This window comes from Dendrobates tinctorius, unplaced genomic scaffold, assembly GCF_039654945.1.
Source record: "Dendrobates tinctorius isolate UK_male_01 unplaced genomic scaffold, ASM3965494v1 ptg000040l, whole genome shotgun sequence".
Lineage (NCBI taxonomy): Eukaryota > Metazoa > Chordata > Amphibia > Anura > Dendrobatidae > Dendrobates > Dendrobates tinctorius.
This window is the reverse complement of record NW_027361708.1, coordinates 34,320,405-34,347,239: the sequence shown is the minus strand read 5'-3', so window position 1 is coordinate 34,347,239 and position 26,835 is coordinate 34,320,405. Positions and strand designations below refer to the sequence as shown.

At 45.2% G+C, this 26,835-nt stretch overlaps 1 protein-coding gene across 2 annotated transcripts in view; it reads right to left on the bottom strand.

The window, feature by feature from the left end:
* CDH23 (cadherin related 23) overlaps positions 1-26,835 on the bottom strand; it is a 1,761,581-nt gene that overhangs the window by 1,045,000 nt on the left and 689,746 nt on the right. For both annotated transcript variants that reach the window (XM_073574902.1, XM_073574903.1), the window contains exon 8: positions 9,552-9,680. In XM_073574902.1, coding sequence (XP_073431003.1) covers positions 9,552-9,680 — 129 coding nt within the window. The remainder of the gene's footprint in view (positions 1-9,551; positions 9,681-26,835) is intronic.

The following is a 26,835-nucleotide window of genomic DNA, read 5'->3' as shown; positions in this document are numbered from 1 at the left end:
TTTATCCTGGGAAGCGGTGGCGGACATATCATTAGTGCAATCTGTGGGGTCCCAGAGGTAATTGGGCCCAATGCCACCACCAAAGCAGGTGGAATTGTACGTTATGATGAGCTTTTGGGCTGTAAAGTGTTCTTGCACAGGGCACCTTTTCCGTATATTTTCGCCAGTGCTGGAAAGTATCTTAATTACAGATTAGGAATGAAAAAAAAATTGGCTGCGCCAGATTGGTTGTCTTGGCTCATTGTTTTTCATTATCCACAGTCCTGATTTTAAGCACTAAAGCTCCTATTTTATTTCTATTGTCTGTTTGCTAATTTGTACGCTCTGGTGTGGAAAGATTTGTGCACATGGCTGACCATGTACTTTATGCATATGAGAATATATTGCGATAATCCTCCCTGGGGCTCATCTGCACCATTGTCCATTGGTAATAACCTACAAATAACCTATGGGCTTTGGAAAACAAAGCAGAGCTTGATCAATATTCCAGTACATATTTGTTACCTAATGCTTCTTTACAGTATTGCCAGAACCCAATCATTGTTTCTGATTGGTGACCATTGCAGAATAGCCAGCGAGCACAGAATTCTGCTCGGAAGTCTCCGTAACCTATGCTATGAATGGTCGCAGAAAATGGTGAGAGCTGCCCACCCTCAGAATATTCACTACGACATGGCTTCTGAACTTCATTTTCTCCCTTTTCTATGGCAAGATTAAAGACTTACTTGAAAGGCAAAGCACAGTCTAGTGTTACGGAAGAGGAACCCATGGGAAGTAGCAAGCAAGGCTTCTGCAACATGTCCGTGGTAGATTTGGAAGCTGAAAATCCTATTTCTCACTCCCCAGCTCCAGTCAAAGAGCCGATAGTTATCCGTTTGCAGTAATTTGCTGCCGTTTATACAACCCTTTCAGTTTCTATCAGCTCTGTACTGTCGGCTAGCTTGACATGCTGTTACTCAAGTGAGGAAATTAAAATTTGATGCAATAATCCCAAATAAGAAGGACTTTATTAAGTAATGTATACACTCCAGATCAGGTATTCTTAACAGCTACACGGATAGAAAATCAGAGGCATGCTGTGTGCCGCAGATAAGGGAGGAGGACACAGAATGAGAAGAAATAATGATGGAAGAAAGTAATGCTGTGAGAGAAAAGGTGATGAAAGAAATGGGACACCATTACAAATATGTAACTTTTCTCTCATTAACTACATCAATACATAAGGAAAGTTGTCATCTGGGGATGAGAACTGGAGCCTTGTTGCTTGTAATTATTTATATTTTTAAGAAAAAGTTAGAGACGTGTCTATGTGTTGTGATTCACAGGCCACTAGAGGTAAGAGATTGGGGATCGCTCTTCTAGAAAAGTGTTGGCACAATAACAAATGTTTAGGGAGTTCTTCACTATCTAATGTTTTTTTTCGCCAGTAGTGTGCTTTTGTTTAAAAAAATGTAAAATAAAAAAGTAGAAACTAATCATTAAAGTAAATTTACTGATTTATATTAAAGTGAGTCAGACTTCATCTTCAAGGCCAGGTGTACACGGTCAGTAATTGGCAGCGTTTTGGACACAACGCTGCCGGCTTTTGAGCGCAAGTGATTTCGCATGTGTTCACTGAACCGTGTGGATTCACCGCATCCAATACATTGTACAGGTGAGATATATCTTGTGGAGACTCGAGTCTCAGCAAGATAAATTGACATGCTGCCATCTGGAAAGACGAGCCTCATGTCCGTCTCCTTGGGTGATCCGCGAGCGTCAGTGCACGCACAGTGGACATAGGATTTCTTGAAATCCCATCCACTATGCTGTAACATCTGGCCGCTGTGGGTTGGACACTGAGGAAGTACGCAGCGTCCAACCCGCAGTGTTTACTGACCGTGGGAAAGTACCCTTAGGCCGGGGTCACACTGGCGATTAAATTGGACAAATGCAATGCGGTAAAAAATCGCATTGCATTCATCCCAATGTTATTCTATGGGGCAGTTCCCATCATGCGATTTTTGATCGGATCCGATCCTCGGACCGAGACAATTGCAGCATGCTGCGATTGTCACCGATTTTCGGATCGGATTCGACAATACAAGTCTATGGGGGCGAGAAAAAATGGGACTAAAAACGGACTAGATGTGTGACTTGCGATAAAATCGCACCCAGTGTCCTTTAGCAAAAGCCGGCAATTCTTCCAATACAGTAAAATCAGAGAGACCGGTTAAATAAAGAATGAATAGATCTAGACATATATATATATATATTTTTTATACATGTCATAGAGACACATTAATATATATATTACAAATTCATACAGTTCATCATTGCAGAATAGCCGCTGAAACATTTGCCGGCTTTTGTATAATTATTCTCCTGCCCGACATGAAATGACACATGGTTTACATATAGTTAACCATTTAATTTCATGTTTTTTTTGTTATGTCTATCACAATTAATTAGATGAGGGATTGTGGTTAAAATTTTGGACTTAATTTAAGGGGTTAATTCGTTGTATGAAATTACGGGGACTCCCTGCAGCCTCAGTGACGTCAGCAGGAGTCCCTGCAATTTAATACAACGAATTAACCCCTTAAATTAACCCCTACAAGTCCAAAATTTTAACCACAAACCCTCATCTAATTAATAGTGATAGACATAACAAAAAAAACCATGAAATGAAATGGTTAACTATATGTAAACCATGTGTCATTTCATGTCGGGCAGGAGAATAATTATACAAAAGCTGGCAAATGTTTCTGCAGCTATTCTGCTATGATGAACTGTATGAATTTGTAATATATATATTAATGTGTCTCTATGACATGTATAAAATATATATATATATATATATATATATATATATATACAGTGGGGAAAAAAGGTATTTAGTCAGTCAGCAATAGTGCAAGTTCCACCACTTAAAAAGATGAGAGGCGTCTGTAATTTACATCATAGGTAGACCTCAACTATGGGAGACAAACTGAGAAAAAAAAATCCAGAAAATCACATTGTCTGTTTTTTTTTTCATTTTATTTGCATATTATGGTGGAAAATAAGTATTTGGTCAGAAACAAAATTTCATCTCAATACTTTGTGATATATCCTTTGTTGGCAATGACAGAGGTCAAACGTTTTCTGTAAGTCTTCACAAGGTTGCCACACACTGTTGTTGGTATGTTGGCCCATTCCTCCATGCAGATCTCCTCTAGAGCAGTGATGTTTTTGGCTTTTCGCTTGGCAACACGGACTTTCAACTCCCTCCAAAGGTTTTCTATAGGGTTGAGATCTGGAGACTGGCTAGGCCACTCCAGGACCTTGAAATGCTTCTTACGAAGCCACTCCTTCGTTGCCCTGGCGGTGTGCTTTGGATTATTGTCATGTTGAAAGACCCAGCCACGTTTCATCTTCAATGCCCTTGCTGATGGAAAGAGGTTTGCACTCAAAATCTCACAATACATGGCCCCATTCATTCTTTCATGTACCCGGATCAGTCGTCCTGGCCCCTTTGCAGAGAAACAGCCCCAAAGCATGATGTTTCCACCACCATGCTTTACAGTAGGTATGGTGTTTGATGGATGCAACTCAGTATTCTTTTTCCTCCAAACACGACAAGTTGTGTTTCTACCAAACAGTTCCAGTTTGGTTTCATCAGACCATAGGACATTCTCCCAAAACTCCTCTGGATCATCCAAATGCTCTCTAGCAAACTTCAGACGGGCCCGGACATGTACAGGCTTAAGCAGTGGGACACGTCTGGCACTGCAGGATCTGAGTCCATGGTGGTGTAGTGTGTTACTTATGGTAGGCCTTGTTACATTGGTCCCAGCTCTCTGCAGTTCATTCACTAGGTCCCCCCGCGTGGTTCTGGGATTTTTGCTCACCGTTCTTGTGATCATTCTGACCCCACGGGGTGGGATTTTGCGTGGAGCACCAGATCGAGGGAGATTATCAGTGGTCTTGTATGTCTTCCATTTTCTAATTATTGCTCCCACAGTTGATTTCTTCACTCCAAGCTGGTTGGCTATTGCAGATTCAGTCTTCCCAGCCTGGTGCAGGGCTACAATTTTGTTTCTGGTGTCCTTTGACAGCTCTTTGGTCTTCACCATAGTGGAGTTTGGAGTCAGACTGTTTGAGGGTGTGCACAGGTGTCTTTTTATACTGATAACAAGTTTAAACAGGTGCCATTACTACAGGTAATGAGTGGAGGAAAGAGGAGACTCTTAAAGAAGAAGTTACAGGTCTGTGAGAGCCAGAAATCTTGATTGCTTGTTTCTGACCAAATACTTATTTTCCACCATAATATGCAAATAAAATGAAAAAAAAACAGACAATGTGATTTTCTGGATTTTTTTTTCTCAGTTTGTCTCCCATAGTTGAGGTCTACCTATGATGTAAATTACAGACGCCTCTCATCTTTTTAAGTGGTGGAACTTGCACTATTGCTGACTGACTAAATACTTTTTTTCCCCACTGTATATATATATGTGTCTAGATCTATTAATTCGTTTGTGTGGGGAAACCTGTCATTGGGCTCCATTATATGTCCATTTAGCTATCCTGCGAGAAAATCTCGCCAGACGGATGTCAAACGGATCCTTACATGCGATTAAAATCGCATCAATTAAGAAAAATCGCATCAAAAACGGATCAATGGTTAAGATACCTTTGAGCAATTTCGGACCGTTAAAATGGGACCGTATTTTAAATGGTTGTGTGTGACTCCAGCCTTATTGTCAATTTGCTATACAGCATATGTCAAGTTAGCAAGGAAATAAAAATATGAAACCAAGCTCATGAAGAAATCACTGGAAACAGCTGAAAAAGGAGAAACAGAGGACAGATTAAAAAAATCTGGCTGTGATGAGGTGGAGAAGAAAAAAACAACTTAACCGCTTCCCGACCGCCCACTGTAGATAAACGTTGGCGCTTCTTGCTGGGCTTTGTGCAGCGCCGACGTTTATCTACTGTCGGCGGTTTTGTGCCCCCCGGGACCCCCACATACCTTATAACGTGGGGATCCCGGTGCACAATGCATGCTGGGACCCCCGACGTCATCGAGACCTGATTGGTTCAGGTCCTGATGACGTCAGCGTCACAGCAGCCAATGGGAGCGATCGCTGGGAAAGCTGCTTGTTTCCCGACGATCTCACTCATTGTAACGCGGCTTCTCCTCTGATCTCACACTGACAGATGATCAGAGGTGAAGCAGCGTTACTGTGTGACTAGATCGCTGCCTGGCACAGCTGTGCCAGGCAGCGATCTTGTCACACAGTAACGCTGCTTCTCCTCTGATCATCTGTCATTGTGAGATCAGAGGAGAAGTCACGTTATTATGTGCCAGGCAGCGATCTTGTCACATAGTAACATTACTTCACCTCTGATCATCTGTCAGTGTGAGATCAGAGGAGAAGTGGCGTTACAATGAGTCAGATCGCAGGGCAGCGATCTTGTCACAAAAAGAAAAAAAAGTAAACAAAAAAAAGCAGGTACACAGGTTAGGGCTAGGGTTAGGGTTAGGGTTAGGGTTAGGGCTAGGGTTAGGGTTAGGGTTAGGGCTAGGGCTGGGATTAAGGTTATGGGTGTGTTGGTGTTAGGTTTGTGGTTTTGGTTATGGTTAGGGTTGGGATTAGGGTTAGGGGTGTGTTGGGGTTAGGGTTGGAATTAGAATTGGGGGTTTCCACTGTTTAGGTACATCAGGGGCTCTGTAAATGCAATATGACGCCCGCAGACCATTCCATCAAAGTCTGCATTTCAGAACGTCACTACTTCCCTTCCGAGCCCCACCGTGTGCCCAAACAGTAGTTTTCTCCCACGTACGGGGTACCAGCGTACTCAGGACAAATTGGACAACAACTCTTAGGGTCCAATTTCTCCTGTTACCCTTGTGAAAATAAAAATTGGGGGCTACAAGATCATTTTTGTGGAAAAAAAATGATTTTTTTATTTTCACGCCTCTACCTTATAAACTTTACTGAAACACTTGGGCGTTCAAAGTGCTCACCACACATCTAGATAAGTTCCTTGGGGGGTCTAGTTTCCAAAATGGGGTCACTTGTGGGGGGTTTCCACTGTTTAGGTACATCAGGGGCAATGCAAACGCGACATGACACCCGCAGACCATTCCATCAATGTCTGCATTTCAGAACGTCACTACTTCCCTTCCGAGCCCCACCTTGTGCCCAAACAGTAGTTTTCTCCCACATATAGGGTACCAACGTACTCAGGACAAATTGGACAACAACTTTTGGGGTCCAGTTTCTCCTGTTACCCTTAGGAAAATAAAAATTGGAGGCTAAAAGATCATTTTTGTGGAAAAAAAAAGATTTTTTATATTTTCACAGCTCTACATTATAAACTTTAGTGAAACACTTGGGGGTTCAAAGTGCTCACCACACATCTAGATAAGTCCCTTGGGGGGGTCTAATTTCCAAAATGGGGTCACTTGTGGGGGGGTTTCCACTGTTTAGGTACATCAGGGGCTCTGCAAACGCAACATGACACCCGCAGACCATTCCATCAAAGTCTGCATTCCAGAACATCACTACTTCCTTTCCAAGCCCCACCGTGTGCCCAAACAGTAGTTTTCTTCCACATATGGGGTACCACTGTACTCAGAAAAAATTGGACAACAACTTTTGGGGTCCAATTTCTCCTGTTACCCTTGTGAAAATAAGAAATTGGGGGCTACAAGATCATTTTTATGAAAAAAAAAATGATTTTTTATTTTCATGGCTCTACGTTATAAACTTCTGTGAAGCACTTGGGGGTTCAAATTGTTCACGACACATCTAGATAAGTCCCTTGGGGGGGTCTAATTTCCAAAATGGGGTCACTTGTGGGTGGTTTCCACTGTTTAGGTACATCAGGGGCTCTGCAAACGCGACATGACACCCGCAGACCATTCCATCAAAGTCTGCATTCCAGAACATCACTACTTCCCTTCCAAGCCCCACCGTGAGCCCAAACAGTAGTTTTCTTCCACATATGGGGTACCAGTGTACTCAGAAAAAATTGGACAACAACTTTTGGGGTCCAATTTCTCCTGTTACCCTTGTGAAAATAAGAAACTGGGGGCTAAAAGATCATTTTATGGAAAAAAAATGATTTTTTATTTTCATGGCTCTACGTTATAAGCTTCTGTGAAGCACTTGGGGGTTCAAAGTGTTCACGACACATCTAGATAAATTCTTTAAGGGGTCTAGTTTCCAAAATGGGGTCACTTGTGGGGGGTTTCCACTGTTTAGGTACATCAGGGGCTCTCCAAATGCGACATGGCATCCGATCTCAATTCCAGCCAATTCTGCATTGAAAAAGTCAAACGGCACTCCTTCCGTTCTGAGCTCTGCCGTGTGCTCAAACAGTGGTTTAGCCCCACATACGGGGTATTGGCGTGTTCGGGAGAAATTGCACAAAAAATTTTGTGGTTCATTTTCTCTTTTTACACTTGTGAAAATAAAAAAAATGGTTTTGAAGTAAAATGTTTGTGAAAAAAAGTTAAATGTTTATTTTTTTCCTTCCATATTCCATTCATTCATGTGAAGCACCTGAAGGGTTAATAAACTTCTTGAATGTGGTTTTGAGTACATTGAGAGGTGCAGTTTTTAGAATGGTGTCACTTTTGGGTATATTCTGTCATATTGACCCCCCAAACTCACTTCAAATGTGAGGTGATCCCTAAAAAAATGGTGTTGCAAATTTTGTTGCAAAAATGAGAAATCGCTGGTCAACTTTTAACCCTTATAACTTCCTAAAAAAAAAAATTATGTTTCCAAAATTGTGCAGATGTAAAGTAGACATGTGGGAAATGTTATTTATTAACTATTTTGTGCGATATCACTCTCTGATTTAAGGGCATAAAAATTAAAAGTTTGAAAATTGCAAAATTTTCTAAATTTTTGCCAAATTTTGATTTTTTTAACAAATAAGCGCAGATCATATCTAAAATTTTTTACCACCATCATGAAGTACAATATGTCATGAGAAAACAGTGTCAGAATCAGTAGGATCCGTTGAAGCGTTCTAGAGTTATGACCTCATAAAGTGACACTGGTCAGAATTGAAAAAATTGGCCCGGTCACGAAGGCAAAAACAGGCTCGGGTGCGAAGGGGTTAAAGGAACATAATGATGACCTATTCTATAGATCAGCACCAAGATTATGAAACATGTCTCATTCAAGTATGAAAAGCAAGATGATTAAGAAACAGTACTAAAGACACATCCACTAAAGAATGGAAAAAGTTAAAGCAAAAGGCTAATTCTGAAGTGGGCTGCTCCGCCTCCAGTAGGCGTACACTCTCGAAAATGATGCACGTCAGAGCTCACATTCGCTGTGTCTGCATCATTACAGTCTATGGTCCCATCGGCACATACGTCAAGACTCTGTTTTGCTTAGGATTCTGGATGAATGCCCCACACAGAATGCATTGAGTAAGTGCCCAAAATGTCATGATTTAACAAGCTGCAGTCACATAGTGTACCCGCAGAAATATCTCTTGGACCAAGAAAACCCTTTTGATGTCTCCTAACATAAAATCCACAAGTCTCTAAACTAATTAACACATATGAACACTTATTTTTATTTAATGTGTTGCTCACTCCAGGTTGACTCCAAAGTATCAATATAGATTTATTTTAATTTATTCCAAGCCTCAGGAAACTAATAGTCTTATTGGAATTTCCTGCATAGACTCTCACCCCACTACATCGACACACCCCAGTACGCCGACACACCCCAGTACACCGACACACCCCACTACACCGACACACCGCACTACACCGACACACCGCACTACACCGACACACCCCACTACATGGACACACCCACTACACCAACACATCCCACTACACTGACACACCCCACTACACTAACACACCCCACTATACCAACACACCCCACTACACCAAAACACCTCATTACATTGACAAACCCCACTACACCGACACACTCCACTACATTGACACACCCCATTATACCAAGACATCCCACTACACCAACACACCCCACTATACCAACACACCCCACTATACAAACACGTCCCACTACACTGACACACCCCACTACACCAACACACCTCACTATACGAACACACCCCACTAAACCAACACACCCCACTATACTAACACACTCCACTATATCAACACACCCCACTACACCAGCACTCTATATATTGTCTACGGGACTGCCAAAGATAGGAGAGCACAGCATGTAAGCAAATACAATAATGCGGAGAGGTGATAAATGAACATTATTGAACAACGTATTGGGTTCCACAATGAAAAAAAAGACTGGCGGACTGGCTGTAAAGCCTATTACTGGTGAAAAGGGACAGAGCGTGGCTTTTATGTTTCCATGGACAGCGTGACCAGCCACTTCCCCCATTTGCATCCAGTGAAGCCATTTTGAGTGCAGAAACCCTTTAATATTCTACCACACTCACATTATTCCAGCCTTAAAATAATTAATTTTCTACTCATAAACTGTAATAAAAGTTGCAGACTTTTTTTAATGGGATTTCACAATAACTATTATAACTAAGGAAATCAATTGATGTATACTTACCGGAGGAGAGTTTTCATAAATGTTAGTGCTATACGGCAAATTAATGAAAATTGGGTCCATGTCTTGAATATCAGTGATTGTAATGGCGAGGTTGGCTAGCGTTGAAAGGGGTTTTGTCTTGTCTTGATCCTAATAGTAAAAAGAAAAAAGTAGAAAAATTTAATTCTACACAGAAAATTTCTTTTGACAAATTTGAAACCCTTATTTACTAGTTTGTTGCAAACTTAACAACCTATCACTAGCTTCTACATAATAAAGTCACTTTTATGAAGACCATGATCCATTCACATCTTCAAAGCCAGTCTGGCTTACACAGTATACCTTTTTCTTTGCAAAATTGTTGCTGATTTTCATACCATGCAAAGTTAAAAGGAAGCCGTCATCAGGTGTTTGCTATAGCCTCTGAGAGCAGCATGAGGAATGGACGGAGACCCGAATTCCAGCAATATACTACTTACTTTGCTGGTTACTGCAGTTGTAATAAAATTAGTTTTATTTGCAGCTGATCAAGCAGTTCTCTAATGCTGATCTCTGTTTAACCCCGCCCACACCACTGATTGGCAGCTTTCTGTGTGCAACTGTGCATAGGCAGAAATGTGCCAATCAATAATGGTGTAGGGGATATAATGAGGTTATAAACAAAATGCGTTTTACTTATCCTCCCTGTCTTCAGTGCTGCTCTGGTGATTCTGTATAGGCTGCAGTGGAGAGCTCACATCTGTAGTGCTGCAGATAATTACTGAGCTCAGTGTTTTTGACTTGACATCACTTATGCAGCCAAACAACAGAGATTGGGCAGTGTCGGGGACACAGCAAAGGATCTGAGGAGGGTAAGTAAAGTTCTGATTTTTTTTCACAACAAACTAAGTTGGCATTTATTTGTTTTCTACAAGTGAACATTCCCTTTAAGATGAAGAAATGGTAGCGAAAGACAAACTAAATCTAGTCACAAAAAGTTTAAATGGCACAGTCGTTGATATAAACAGGACATACAAAAAAAAGTTACCAAGCACCTACAGACATTACCATGAGAGCTCATTTACACATCTGATTTTCACACACATGTTTTTCACAGATAGCACTTGTACCTGTGATAGTCTATGGGGCCATTCCCATGCTCGTGATCTTTCACTGATTGAGAGGTCGGTGGAAAATCACTGAGACATGTCCGATTTTGATCCAAGAGTCATATAAAAATTGGCTGTCCGATTTTCACAGACATCAAGAATGGAGAAGGAGGAGAAAATTTTTCTTTATTTCTCCACTTATGAGAAAAATGGATCACACCCGGACCACACTCTGACCAAACTCTGATCAGCGTCTGATCAGAATAATCGGTCCATTTTTCTCCTACGTGGAAAAATCGGACGTGTGACTGAGCCCTACGGAAATGAACTTCCCTGATACATAGTGAATGCAAACAGCTAATATTCATCATCTGCCGTGTACTAATTAGGCTTTAGCATTTTCTCAAATTGATATTAAATTCAATGGCTAAGAATCCTGTAGCCTCATAGGTTAATTTTCCAAGCTCTGAAAAATTAATAGAAGTGCAATGAACTAAATGTATCCTCTATTGTTAATGGAAATACCTTGTCATTCTAATGTCTATTCTTCCTCGCCAGGCAATGTCAGTAAATACACATTGCAAGTTGCCATGTGATGACTATAAATAGCGTTATGCTCTGATGGAAGATTGCCTTTAATATCTGTGTTGTTGTGTCAAGTAATGACAGTAAATTTGTGTTCTGTATTTCTATTTAATCACAGGTTCCAGATGAACCGAGAATCTGTTCTTGGTGCAAGCAATCAATTGTAGGAACCAGTCCTTGTTCGGAGACCCAGTCAAGACATGACACTTCCTACAAGCAGTGCCTCATCTACTAATGGTATTGGCAAGAAAAGAAATGCGCTTTACTCCTAGGAAAATGTACTCTATTTAATGATTAGATAGATCATTTATACTCCTGACATCTTACCACCGGCTCTGATAAACATTAGTTCTTTTTATGTTTTATATTTGAATGCCTTCTGAAAAAAATGAGATTTATCATAGTCAGAGCACAAGGAACATATACCACTAACATGAATGCTAAACTAAATGCCATTTTTCTACATGAGACGTGTCTCTTGCGACCCTTTTCTAAAATGTTAGAATTCTCTGCTCAGCTCATTGTGAAAATCCAAATTTGCAATCGGCCATTTTAACAGCTGGGTTTTTGTGGACAACCATAGAGCAGGTGGGAGGTTGTCCACCTTTTCTCCACCTCAGGGTGTGGTTTGGGGTTTAAATAGTCAACGTCCACTCAGTGTTCAGTGGTTCTGGAGTCGGCAGCTCCAGAGCAGTGTTTTTGGGTTAAACTATACTGAACCTGGATGCTATATCCTGAGGGGCGGATCCCTGCAACTACAGATACTATTTTGTTTTGCTCTCTTGTTTTGCCCAAAGAGCCATGTTTATTCTCACTTTGCATTGGCTTATGCCACATGTATAATGAACCAGTAGAAGATTTAAAGAGATAGTGTACCTGTGTTTACCTCCGTGTGCAGCCGAGTGAGCCAATCTACCACATGCTAGACATGCGGGCAAAATTCCCAGGAAGCAAAAGTGACTGCTGTGGACCAACCGCATGTCCTGGTTGAAGGCAGTTACAGGCATGGTGGGACAAAATGGAGGAGCTGATGCTTAGCCAGTAGCAGCAGCAGCAAGTACAGCAGGAGACAAACTCCTGATGCAGCAGATCCAACAGCATGGGGGTATGGGAGGTTTTCTGCATATCCCGTTTGTTGTGTGGTCGGTCTTCTCATTTTCGTCTCTTTTTCCTGTGGTCGGTGTGAACACGTTCATAGGCCTGTGCTTTTTTCCTCATAGTTTTGTGTATTTCACTTTATAGTTATTATTGTTCTAGTGTTGCACATTGTTAATCAAGAGGGTGCACCTAGGAACAATTAGGTTTAGTCGATTCTGATTGGGGGTGCCATTGCGTATACTTAGGGTGCCCACCTCCGCGGTCAGGCAGTGACAAATCTGTGTCAGATTAGGGAGTTTCCTAGTCTGAACAGGAACCTGTTGGGTTCAGGCGTTTATCTCTACTGGTTTGTATGTGACCAGTGTGAGAGTGTGTATACAGTCATAACATCTGTATGTAGTAAATATCATGTTCCTGGTTAGGTGAGGAAAAATTTCACCTGATTTTTATTTTACCGATACACTACCCGTTGGGTTGTAATCGGAAATTAATTCACCATGTTTATCATTTTTTTTGGTGAATTTATGAGAAAAATAGGTGAATCAATTCTCCGATTACATTCTATGGCCTGAAAGTCTACAGCATACCAAAGCATGCAAAATTTTGCCACTTCTGAGCACAAGACTCTACTTTGCCAGATGTTGTGCCATATCAAGTTCCTGCTCACAGTTGGTAACTCCCAGTGAGGAGAATCTTATCAGAGTCTAAGATCACTTTGATACAGTAGAATGAAGGTAAAACATGTGACCCTGTAATTCTTAGGGAAATCTTCTGATTTGTTAATAACATACAGTACATTTGTAAAAAGTCTTGTAATTCCATCTACTGCCAATTTCTATGTTTTTTCATAGCCGATAGTTCCTCTTAAAACCGCACAATAGAATAAAAATGTTATTATATTTTACATTTGGCAATAAAACAAAACAAAATGGCTTTTATTACCCAGTAGACATTTTCTTTTTAGTACCTAAGACCTTTAATGGATTTGTGACATTCTGGACAGAATCTTATTATGTGTTTGTACAGGCACAAAGTGATGGACTGATAGAGGCTATTCTGTAGCACTACATCTACTACATCAAGACTTTGAAATTGCAGTGAAAGCTGATTATGAGGGATTAATGCTCATTTAAACGGTATTCAATGAAACAGCATGAACATTATCTTACAATAACCCCAAGGCTTTGCCGTTTGTGACCACACTGAATGTTTCTTTTCTGATCCTTGATTTCCCTGCTATGATGTTATTACTGGTAAACTACTAAGTGAAATCTCAGCAGATTATTTTTATGCATGCACAAATCTATTTCAAACACATAAGATGGTCAACAGTTTACATGTAGTCTAGTTTACTGTATAGAGAGTACACATAAATATATCTCTTGAAATTTGCATGTGTCTGGGATTTAGAAGTTGGGAAGACTGAATATTGGCCTCTACCAATAGATTATTTGGCAAATTACCAACCTAGTAAGGGGGAATTTTTAGACAAAAAGAGGAATCAAACCTTGAGTTTCCCTGATTCTGCCACTCTTTTCCTTTTTTCGCTGCATCACTCACGTATATTGCTTTTGGAGCACAGTATGTGTCATGCTCGCGCCTTGGCTGAATGGCGCGAGCCGGGGGGTTGTGGCCCCACTGTGCCACAAACCAGACTACCCTGGAAGGGGCGTAACTACGGCAGCTTCCTTGGTCTTCACTGGAGCCTCTGATGGTGAGGTCAGGCTTGTGCGGCAGGTAGCTGCCGGGTGCCACTCCAGGGTGGTGTCTGGCTGTGGCTGCTGATCCCACTCGGGAACAGGACACCTTGACAGAGGCTATAGACAGGCAGGCAGGTGGATACGACAGGCACGGCTGAGACACAGGACAGGCGGGCACGGCTTGGAGACACAGGACAGGCGGGCACGGCTTGGAGACACAGGACAGGCGGGCACGGCTTGGAGACACAGGAGAGGCGGGCACGGCTTGGAGACACAGGACAGGCGGGCATGGCTTGGAGACACAGGACAGGCGGGCACGGCTTGGAGACACAGGACAGGCGGGCACGGCTTGGAGACACAGGACAGGCGGGCACGGCTTGGAAACACAGGACAGATTGGCGTGGTATGAAAAGGAGCAGGTAGGGACCTGTTCACACAGCAGGTGTAGGCAGGAGGGAGTGGTGTATGCTGGAACAGGATCTGGACCTGTTCACACAGGAGGTACAGGGATGGATCTAGGCAGGAAGGAATGGAATATGAAGGAACAGGTTTGGGCCTGTTCACACAGGAGGTGCAGGTATGGATATAGGCAGGAAGGAATGGAGTATGAAGGAACAGGTTTGGGCCTGTTCTCACAGGAGGTGCAGGTAGACAGAGCCGCAGGAGTGCGGAGCAGGCAGAGCCGCAGGAGTGCGGAGCAGGCAGAGCCGCAGGAGTGCGGAGCAGGCAGAGCCGCAGGAGTGCGGTGCAGGCAGAGCGGCTAGGGAGCCGTGCAGGCAGAGCGGCTAGGGAGCCGTGCAGGCAGAGCGGCTAGGGAGCCGTGCAGGCAGAGCGGCTAGGGAGCCGTGCAGGCAGAGCGACTAGGGAGCCGTGCAGGCAGAGCGGCTAGGGAGCCGTGCAGGCAGAGCGGCTAGGGAGCCGTGCAGGCAGAGCGGCTAGGGAGCCGTGCAGACAGAGCGGCTAGGGAGCCGTGCAGACAGAGCGGCTAGGGAGCCGTGCAGACAGAGCTGCGAGCGTGCAGATGCACAGATAAAGAGGACACAAGGAAAGACACGGCAGGGAAGGAACCACAAACAAGGAGACTGACAGACAGAGGTAAGACTGAGTTCAGACAGAGGCACAGGGACAAAGACACAAGGACCAGGATATTCAGCCTCCCGGCAGGCAGACAGGGTACAAAGCAAGACTAGAGAATCCTCCAGAGAAGGAGACAAACAGAACAGGGCCTGGCAAGCTCAGCAGCGGAATACTAACTGAGTATAGACATTGCTCAGGCAATGTTTCAGTGGGAGTGGCGAAACTAAATCGTCAAGGGCTCCAGGTGGTTGGTCAGGGACAGATTACACAGGTGCACCCAGACCGCATAAGAACCAGAGAGTTCAGGCGCCGCCCCCCTATACACACAGTCAGGAAACATGGAGAGCAAGCAGGAAAACAAGAGGCATAGCACATGGAGCTCAGGGCTGGCAACAGACAGATTTCACAGCATGGTTTGAAGGAGAAAGTAAGTTGGTGCGCTGGGGATGGGAGGCCATGCCGTGATGCCAGCAGGGTTGTTACAGTACCCCCCCCTTTACGGCCCCTCTTCCTCAAGCCTGCCAGAATGACCTGAAGAAGGAGTATGGGACCACACACAGTCCAGGTTGACACGACATCCTTCACGTAGGGTGGAATATGTGTGCCATCAGGAATCCCAGGGTGCCAAGCTTCTTGGTGCCCAATGGAGTCAGCTTCCAACACCGAGGGTATAAGGACTTGGATCTCTTCCTCCAGAGTGGAAGAAAGCAGGGACCTGGAAGCCTCAGACTTGACCCCTACATCAGCCGGCCAACTAGAAACAGCAGACACCCTCACTGAGTCTAACTTCAGCCCAACATGCCAGAAAAATTGGACCTCCTCCTCCCGATTGGTGAGGAACGGAGATACGTAGGCCGCTGTTCCAACCTCTTCACCCACCTGCCAAATGGAAGCTGGAGGCATACATACAGGGAGCCACTTCAGCCTGTTACCCTGAAAAAACTGAACCACATCCTTCTGGTTAGAGGATGAGAGAAGCTCTGTCTTGGGACCCTCACCCCTAGGCCACAGGGGAGCTGAAGGCATACACTCTGGATCCATCTTCAGCCCTTTATCCTGGGGAAGACAATAAAGAGGCAGGGGTGCTCTTGGGAGCAGAACACTGGTATAGTCGCTGGGGATGTGTAAGGAGACTGAGACCGCCTCCCCCTCTTCAGAGGCACCCTCACACCTTGACTCGGCGACTAGCAAACCAGGCGAAGAAGACGACCTTGACTGAATGCGACGCAAGGGAACCAGACACCTCTTGTCACTTGATTGTTTCAAGCACGGTGCCCTGCTAGGTTTCCAGACATAAATGGGTGCTAGAATCTCTGGATCACAATGACCCATGGGCATACCAGTCAGCAGGTGGAAGATGAACTTCTTCGTGTATAAAGCTCCGACCTGGAGCTGTAGTTGTCCTTGCAGGACTAGACTATTCTCAAAGAGGGCTTGGCCACCTTTAGATGATGCCCATACCGGGTTCTGGAGCTGAAGAATGGAGACCACACACCGACTCTGTGTGGCTGGTGGCTCGAACACCCCAAAGCTCCCAGAAGGCAACGAAACAGTCATAGGCTTTAATGGAGAGGGAGGACTCTCACCAGGGGCAGCCTCTCCTACTGGCCCAGGGTTCTGAAGTACGAGCTTCACAGGGCAGAGGCCAGATTCCGGCTGCAACTTGGCCCGCTTCTTCTTCTTAGACCTCTTGGATCTTGCATGGGTGGCCACATCGGCAGACTGTGGAACGGGTGATGGCTGGACAGTCATAGGAGGTTGAGACGATTCACCCACAGGTTCCTCTTGTCTCTGGAAGCTTGGAGGGGAAGACTTTTCAAGAGCAGCTGGACGAGGCATGTCGAACACTTTACGGAAGGCCACCAGGAAGGCCCCCAGGCTCATGACGACAGGATCCCCTGCTTCCCAAAGGGGACAGATCCACATCAAGGCATCACCAGCTAGGTAGGACATGATGTATCCCACCTTGACCCGATCAGAGGGGAAACAAGCTGCATTCTGCAGGATGTAGTGCAGGCATCTCTTCAGGAACCCTTGGCACTCTTTAGGGTCCCCATAGAACCTAGGCGGGTCTGCTGGGTTGTGCTCTTCATAGGCCAGGAGCTGATTGTAGAGAGCATTGGAGATGATGATTGGTTCAGAGGTCTCCACGATTGGTACCACGCAGGACGGAACAAATTCCTCTGGTTGCTCATACTGGCAGGGAGAAAGTTCATCATGCTCCGCAAGCGGAAAGACATGGGACTCAGCGGGGACCATGGCCTGAGCAAACTGTCACGCTCGCGCCTTGGCTGAATGGCGCGAGCCGGGGGGTTGTGGCCCCACTGTGCCACAAACCAGACTACCCTGGAAGGGGCGTAACTACGGCAGCTTCCTTGGTCTTCACTGGAGCCTCTGATGGTGAGGTCAGGCTTGTGCGGCAGGTAGCTGCCGGGTGCCACTCCAGGGTGGTGTCTGGCTGTGGCTGCTGATCCCACTCGGGAACAGGACACCTTGACAGAGGCTATAGACAGGCAGGCAGGTGGATACGACAGGCACGGCTGAGACACAGGACAGGCGGGCACGGCTTGGAGACACAGGACAGGCGGGCACGGCTTGGAGACACAGGACAGGCGGGCACGGCTTGGAGACACAGGAGAGGCGGGCACGGCTTGGAGACACAGGACAGGCGGGCACGGCTTGGAGACACAGGACAGGCGGGCACGGCTTGGAGACACAGGACAGGCGGGCACGGCTTGGAGACACAGGACAGGCGGGCACGGCTTGGAGACACAGGACAGATTGGCGTGGTATGAAAAGGAGCAGGTAGGGACCTGTTCACACAGCAGGTGTAGGCAGGAGGGAGTGGTGTATGCTGGAACAGGATCTGGACCTGTTCACACAGGAGGTACAGGGATAGATCTAGGCAGGAAGGAATGGAATATGAAGGAACAGGTTTGGGCCTGTTCACACAGGAGGTGCAGGTATGGATATAGGCAGGAAGGAATGGAGTATGAAGGAACAGGTTTGGGCCTGTTCACACAGGAGGTGCAGGTAGACAGAGCCGCAGGAGTGCGGAGCAGGCAGAGCCGCAGGAGTGCGGAGCAGGCAGAGCCGCAGGAGTGCGGAGCAGGCAGAGCCGCAGGAGTACGGTGCAGGCAGAGCGGCTAGGGAGCCGTGCAGGCAGAGCGGCTAGGGAGACGTGCAGGCAGAGCGGCTAGGGAGCCGTGCAGGCAGAGCGGCTAGGGAGCCGTGCAGGCAGAGCGGCTAGGGAGCCGTGCAGACAGAGCGGCTAGGGAGCTGTGCAGACAGAGCTGCGAGCGTGCAGATGCACAGATAAAGAGGACACAAGGAAAGACACGGCAGGGAAGGAACCACAAACAAGGAGACTGACAGACAGAGGTAAGACTGAGTTCAGACAGAGGCACAGGGACAAAGACACAAGGACCAGGATATTCAGCCTCCCGGCAGGCAGACAGGGTACAAAGCAAGACTAGAGAATCCTCCAGAGAAGGAGACAAACAGAACAGGGCCTGGCAAGCTCAGCAGCGGAATACTAACTGAGTATAGACATTGCTCAGGCAATGTTTCAGTGGGAGTGGCGAAACTAAATAGTCAAGGGCTCCAGGTGGTTGGTCAGGGACAGATTACACAGGTGCACCCAGACCGCATAAGAACCAGAGAGTTCAGGCGCCGCCCCCCTATACACACAGTCAGGAAACATGGAGAGCAAGCAGGAAAACAAGAGGCATAGCACATGGAGCTCAGGGCTGGCAACAGACAGATTTCACAGCATGGTTTGAAGGAGAAAGTAAGTTGGTGCGCTGGGGATGGGAGGCCATGCCGTGATGCCAGCAGGGTTGTTACAGTATGTGTCATCTCTGCTTGTAGACCAACTGCATGTTTCTTCAGAGTTTTTCTTTCTTCAACTGCGAGTTTCTTCAATGTCTTCTCTGGATCTTGTGCTGTTATCCCTCCCTCCCAGAAACTGCTAAATCACAGCTCAGCAGCCTCTGCGACTGACTGACTACTAGATCAGCTGCTGAGCTCTGATTAGCAGGGTCTAGGAGGGTGGATTGAATGTGCATGCCCCCAGAGAAGACTCTGATGAAACGCCTAGTTGCACTATAAGCAGAGATTTCACATGCTGAATTCCAAAAACAACAAATGTTATCCAGTACAAAATGGAAAAAGATTGTCAGAATTAGGTGAGCTCATGAATTTTTACAAGGTGTATAGCTCAATTTATTTAGCAAGTGGTTTTCTTTAAGAAATTTTTCTTTCCTAGAGATTAGGATGAAAAAGAAATGTCTGTTTACTGCCTGACCATGCAAAAAAAGCTAAATCTTATTAAGAATCCTAAATCATGAAGGAATAGATACCATATATCAGCTAAAGCACCCATGTCCTCCTACAAAACAAAATGTGAATATCAATATAAAATTGTGCTTCTAGTAAAGTAGAATCATCAGTTTGCCCATTTTTCGGACAACCCATTACATTGTGCCAACCACATAGCCATGTTCACACAATAACTTTAAATATACAGTAGGTACGGAAAGTACTCAGACCCCTTTAAATTTTTCACTCTTTGTTTCATTGCAGCCATTTCGTAAATTCAAAAAAGTTCATTTTTTTCTCATTAATGCACACTCTGCACCCCATCTTGACTAAAAAAAACCCCAGAAATGTAGAAATTTCTGCAAATTTATTAAAAAACAAAAACTGAAATATCACATGGTCATAAGTATTCAGACCCTTTACATAGTATTGAGTAGAAGCACCCTTTTGAGCTAGTACAGCCATGAGTCTTCTTGGGAATGATGCAACACATTTTTCACACCTGGATTTGGGGATTCTCTGCCATTCTTCCTTGCAGATCTTCTCCAGTTCCATCAGGTTGTATGGTGAACGTTAGTAGACAGCCAATTTCAGGTCTCTCTAGAGATGCTCAATTGGGTTTAGGTCAGGGCTCACAGAGTTGTCCTGAAGCCAGTCCTTTGTTATTTTAGCTGTGTGGTTAGGGTCATTGTCTTGTTGGAAGGTGAACATTTGGCCAAGTCTGAGGTCCAGAGCACTATGAAAGAGGTTTTCATCCAGGATATGCCTGTACTTGGCCGCATTCATGTTTCCTTCAATTACATCCAATCGTCCTGTCCCTGCAGCTGAAAAACACCCCATAGCATGATACTGCCACCACTGTTGTGAACACTTGTGACCTGACTTCTGAGTTTGGGCTCCCTCTGGTGGTTGCTGTGGGTAATGGAGCTGGTCGGGTTGACAGAAGTCAATCACCTGAAGAGGATGATTGAAGGTCAGGGGTTACAGACTGTCAAGATTTAAGTCAGCAAGCTTCCCTCAGTTGCTGCTGGTGATTTGGTTTTCTTCCTGTGCATTTTAAAGTTCGCTTGCCCCCTGCTTGGTCCTGCATCGTTCAGATAAGTTAATTGTTTGCTGGAATCTTTTTGCATTTGATCCAGTTTTTGCCTTTCTCTGCTTTCTGCTTTGCTGTGTGGGTTCATCATTTCTTCCCTGCTGGGACCAGTGCTGGACCCCGTTCCGTATGTTACAGCTTATGTCAGTCTGTTCAGTATTGCTAGTCCCCTGTTATATCAGTATCTTTTGCTTTGCTTCCAGTTCACACCAGAATGCTGATCTAGTGGGGGAGAGGTCGTGTGGCCTCAGTATATTTTTTGGATTTTTCTTAGGGTTTTTTGCATGATTGCAGACAGTATCTTTCCTGTCATGTTCTATCTGGACAGTTTTGGCCCCATCATTTGCTTACTGTATTTTCTGCCTGTGTTTGTGCCTCATCTTGTCTCATCAGCAATATATATTTGGGGGCTATCTATTCCTTTGGGGTTCTACTGCGGGGCAGTTTAGCCTTCACCTTTCTTGCTTTAAGCTTAGTTAACTCTGTGGCTGTGACGAGGCGTCTAGGGCGTAGTAGGTACGTCCCACGGCTAATTCTAGTTGTGTTGTTAGTTTAGGGGTCTGCAATCTGTTTAGTTACCAACCTTTCTGGTTTTCTGGTTGCCTAGCTTATTCCCCGGCTATCCTCCTCGGTGACCTAATCATAACACACCACCATGTTTCACTGTTGGGATTGTATTGTGCAGGTGATGAGCAGTGTCTGGTTTTCTCCACACATACCAATTAGAATTATCACCAAAAGTTCTATCTTTATCTCATCAAACCAGATAATCTTAATTCTCATAGTCTGGGAGTCCTTCATGTTTTTTTAGCAAACTCTATGTGGGCATTCATATATCTTGCACTGAGGAGAGGCTTTTGTTGGGCCACTCTGCCATAAAGGTCTGACTGGTGAAGGGCTGCAGTGATAGTTTACTTTGTGGAACTTTCTCCCATCTCCCTACTGCATCTGTGGCGCTCAGCCACAGTGATCTTGGATTTCTTCTTTACCTCTCTCACCAAAGCTCTTCTCCAACGATTGCTCAGTTTGGCTGGTTGGCTAGGTCTAGGAAGACTTCTGGTGATCCCAAACTTCTTCCATTTAAGGATTATGGAGGCCACTGTGCTCTTAGGAACCTTGAGAGCCGCAGAAATTCTTTTGTAGCCATAAAGAGATCAGTTAACAGTGCGGCAATTATGCCAAAATTTGGGATAAAGCACCAGTAATACCCCAAAATTCCAAGAAATGCCCTCACTTGCTTCTTGGAGAGTGGTTGTGGCCACTTCTGAATTGCCTCGATCTTATTTAACTGTGGCTTGATTTCGCCTCTCCCGACAATGTAGCTTAAGTACCTGGACTCTTCTTTACCTATTGCACACTTCTTTGGATTTACGGTGAATCCAGATTTTCTCAAAGCATCCAGGATTGCCTGCACCTTTGGCAGATGACTACTCCAGTCAAGGCTGAAGACGGCAATGTTATCAAGGTAGGCTGCGGCATATTCCTTATGCGAGGCCAAGATTCGATTCATTGCCCTCTCGAAGGTAGCTGGGGTCCCCGGAAGTCCGAGGGGCATTCTCGTGTACTGGAAACACCGATCCGGTATCGAGAAGGCCATCTTCTCCTTGGTGCTTTGGGACATGGAGATCTGCCTGTCCCCATTCTTCAGGTCTAGGGTTGTGATGTACCTTGTGGGCCCCAGTCACTCAATGAGTTCATCCACTCAGGGCATAAGATGCACATCAAAACTGGATACCTCATAGATCCTGCAGTAGTCGTTACAAAACCACCACTCGCCGTTCGGCTTCGGCACGAGGATGATGGGACTTGACCATCCACTTTTTGACTCCTCTATCACCCTGAGGTCCAGCATTCTCTTGAATTCCTTTCAAATTATCTCCTGGCATGCTTCAAGGATTCTATATGGCTTGAGGTTCACTCTTAAGCCCCGTTACACATAGCGATATCGCTAGCAATATCGCTGTAACGTCACAGATTTTGTGACGTAGCAGCGATATTGCTAGCGATATCGCTATGTCTGATACTTACCTCCGACCGGCTCCCCCGCTGCTCATCGCTGATTGCGCGAGAACGTCCTGGATCATTTCTCGTCGGGCGCTTCCTGCTGGGCTTCCTGCTGTGGAGACGAGCGATGCGTGGACGCGGGCGGGAGGACGTCAGGATCGCCTCGTCTGACAGGTAAGTAACGATCCCCGACCCCTGCGATGTTGCTGATGAGATCTGCCTGTGTGGCAGCTCACTAGCGACCACTTAGCGATGCACCAGTGATCCATATCGTTGTCGGGATCGCGGGTGCATCGCTAAGTGTAACGGTACCCTTACATGCAGCTCTGTTAAGACGTCGTACTTAACGTCCTTTGTGCGGCCTGGAAACTCCAAGAACAGGTCCAGTTCTGCTGCAGCAGTTCTCAACACTGTTGCTTCTGATACAACAGAGGAAGACCAGTGCAAGAACGTCCAAGTCCAAATATATTAAAATATAAATCTTTATTAGAGACACAGATAAAATTGGCAATAAGTGCATACAAAAGTGACACCAGAAGAAAGCGACAGCGTGTAAGAGCACAGGGCACCTACAGTGGGGCAAAAAAGTATTTAGTCAGTCAGCAATAGTGCAAGTTCCACCACTTAAAAAGATGAGAGGCGTCTGTAATTTACATCATAGGTAGACCTCAACTATGGGAGACAAACTGAGAAAAAAAAATCCAGAAAATCACATTGTCTGTTTTTTTTTTCATTTTATTTGCATATTATGGTGGAAAATAAGTATTTGGTCAGAAACAAGCAATCAAGATTTCTGGCTCTCACAGACCTGTAACTTCTTCTTTAAGAGTCTCCTCTTTCCTCCACTCATTACCTGTAGTAATGGCACCTGTTTAAACTTGTTATCAGTATAAAAAGACACCTGTGCACACCCTCAAACAGTCTGACTCCAAACTCCACTATGGTGAAGACCAAAGAGCTGTCAAAGGACACCAGAAACAAAATTGTAGCCCTGCACCAGGCTGGGAAGACTGAATCTGCAATAGCCAACCAGCTTGGAGTGAAGAAATCATCTGTGGGAGCAATAATTAGAAAATGGAAGACATACAAGACCACTGATAATCTCCCTCGATCTGGTGCTCCACGCAAAATCCCACCCCGTGGGGTCAGAATGATCACAAGAACGGTGAGCAAAAATCCCAGAACCACGCGGGGGGGGACCTAGTGAATGAACTGCAGAGAGCTGGGACCAATGTAACAAGGCCTACCATAAGTAACACACTACGCCACCATGGACTCAGATCCTGCAGTGCCAGACGTGTCCCACTGCTTAAGCCTGTACATGTCCGGGCCCGTCTGAAGTTTGCTAGAGAGCATTTGGATGATCCAGAGGAGTTTTGGGAGAATGTCCTATGGTCTGATGAAACCAAACTGGAACTGTTTGGTAGAAACACAACTTGTCGTGTTTGGAGGAAAAAGAATACTGAGTTGCATCCATCAAACACCATACCTACTGTAAAGCATGGTGGTGGAAACATCATGCTTTGGGGCTGTTTCTCTGCAAAGGGGCCAGGACGACTGATCCGGGTACATGAAAGAATGAATGGGGCCATGTATCGTGAGATTTTGAGTGCAAACCTCCTTCCATCAGCAAGGGCATTGAAGATGAAACGTGGCTGGGTCTTTCAACATGACAATGATCCAAAGCACACCGCCAGGGCAACGAAGGAGTGGCTTCGTAAGAAGCATTTCAAGGTCCTGGAGTGGCCTAGCCAGTCTCCAGATCTCAACTCTATAGAAAACCTTCGGAGGCAGTTGAACGTCCGTGTTGCCAAGCGAAAAGCCAAAAACATCACTGCTCTAGAGGAGATCTGCATGGAGGAATGGGCCAACATACCAACAACAGTGTGTGGCAACCTTGTGAAGACTTACAGAAAACGTTTGACCTCTGTCATTGCCAACAAAGGATATATCACAAAGTATTGAGATGAAATTTTGTTTCTGACCAAATACTTATTTTCCACCATAATATGCAAATAAAATGAAAAAAAAAACAGACAATGTGATTTTCTGGATTTTTTTTTCTCAGTTTGTCTCCCATAGTTGAGGTCTACCTATGATGTAAATTACAGACGCCTCTCATCTTTTTAAGTGGTGGAACTTGCACTATTGCTGACTGACTAAATACTTTTTTGCCCCACTGTATGTCAGATGGTATATATAATATAGCAGTCAGGATATGTGGGGAGAATAGATTGAAAATTATCACAAGAGCCCAGGAAGATAGGGGTTAAATATTAAACAAATGGGTGGTCAGCAAAAAAGTAAGGGAAAAGTCGTAGCTGATTACCACCCAAAGTATCCTATGTATAAATGAACCTCCAAAAAATCCTTAAGGCCTCATAGACAATAATAACTCCAGCACATACCAGAAAGGGTTAACACAGGGCTGCCACACGCTGCCAGACCCCACTGGGCCGAAGTTAGCATCTCAGCAATAGTGTCCTCCTCCACCATGACTTTGGGGTGGGCCTCCCAGGCAAGTAGCTTCCAGTGATTCCTGGTCTCGCCATAGTGTGAGCAAGTTCACATGTTACACTTGGTTCGGCTTCCTGCGACTGGACTGGTGTTCCTTTTAATTCACAAGACCTCGTATGGGCCTTGACATTTGGCCAGGAACTTGTTCTCCACCATGGGAATAAGCACGAGCATGCGGTCCCTGGGCTGGAATTGCCTTAGCCTCACTGATTGGTTGTATGCCCTTGTCTATGCTTGGAGAAGGTGTTCCTTTATGATAGGCATCACGTTCGACATCCCCTCCTGCATCTGGGCAACAGGCTCACTGATACTCTGGTGCTGTGCGACCTTAGGTTCCCAGGTTTCCTTGGCGATGTCCAGGAACTTTCGTGGATGTAGACCATACAGGTGCTTGAATGGCAAGAAGCCAGTGGAGGCTTGTGGGACTGCTCTGATGGAAAATAGCAGAAGTGGAAGTAGATAGTCCCTGTCTCAACCCTCCTTCTCAGCGACCCTCTTGAGAATGGACTTCAAGGTCTTATTGAAGTAATACACCAGACCATCAGTCTGCAGATGGTAAACTGAGGTTCTCAGCTGGGCAATCTGGAGGACTCTACACAGCTCCCTCATCACTTTGCTCATAAAGGGGATACCCTGGTGTGTCAAAATCTCCTTAGGCAAGCCAGTCCTAGCAAAGATATGGACAAGCTCCTGGGTGATATTCTTAGCTAAAGAGTTCCTCAGTGGCACCGCTTCCAGGTACCAGGTCGCATAGTACATGACCACAAGGCTGTACTAATGGTCGCATGCAGATGTAACTAGGGGACCTACTAGGTCCTTGGCAATCATCTCAAAGGGGACCTCTATCGTCAGCAATGGAACTAAGGAGCTTCAGAAGTGAGAAGTAGATGTGGTTATCTGACAGGTGGGGCAGGACCTACAATAATTTAGGATCTCTTGGTAATATCCTGGCCAATAGAACCTCTGCATTACTCTCTCCTGAGTTTTCTCCACCCCCAAATGTCCCCCCAAAACATGCGAATGGGCCATGTCTACAACCCTCCGCCGGTAGGGTCCCAGAACTATCAGCTGCTCCACTATCTCACCTTCCCTCAGTTTGGAAACCTGATACAACAAATTGCCACTAACTGCAAAGTGAGGGAATCTGGCGTTAGCTCCTGGCTCTTGAGCAACCCCATTACATGCGGTAACATACCATTATCAAATGCCTCCTTCAATGTCAGATCTCTAAGTTGAACAGTCCCAAACTTCTCTTCAGGTACTTCTAACTAAGGGAAGATGCACTCATCAGGCACTACTCATCCTCCTCTCCAGTGAGGACACATAGGGTAAACTCCTCCATTTTTACTTTTAACAGAACCTCTTCCAGAGGGACTTGCTTTTATCTGAGACACTCTGTACAGCCTTCCTTTTGCCACAAGTTCCGAAATAGTGAAAAATCCCGCACCAGTATGACAGGATGAATTAAATCTTTTACTACCCCAACCTCATGGGACTTATTACAACAGTCTGATCACATGGTTACTCTGGCTACAGGGTAGTCTTTGGCGTCTCTATGTATGCAGCGGATGCCCATAAACTTGCTAAGGATTATCTGGTGGGGCAGTGTAGCACTGATTAGGGTCACTAGACTTCCAGAGTCCAAAAGTCCAAGATCCATTACCCCATTGATGTATACAGTACACGACTGCGGCCCCTTGCCAGGTTGACAGTCCACACTGCAGGCCAGATAGGCAAAATAGGAGCAGTGTCTGGATGCACAATAAAGAAAAAATTGCTTCTCCGATTTTGAGTGCCAAGTATTTTTGTATACAAAATTGGAC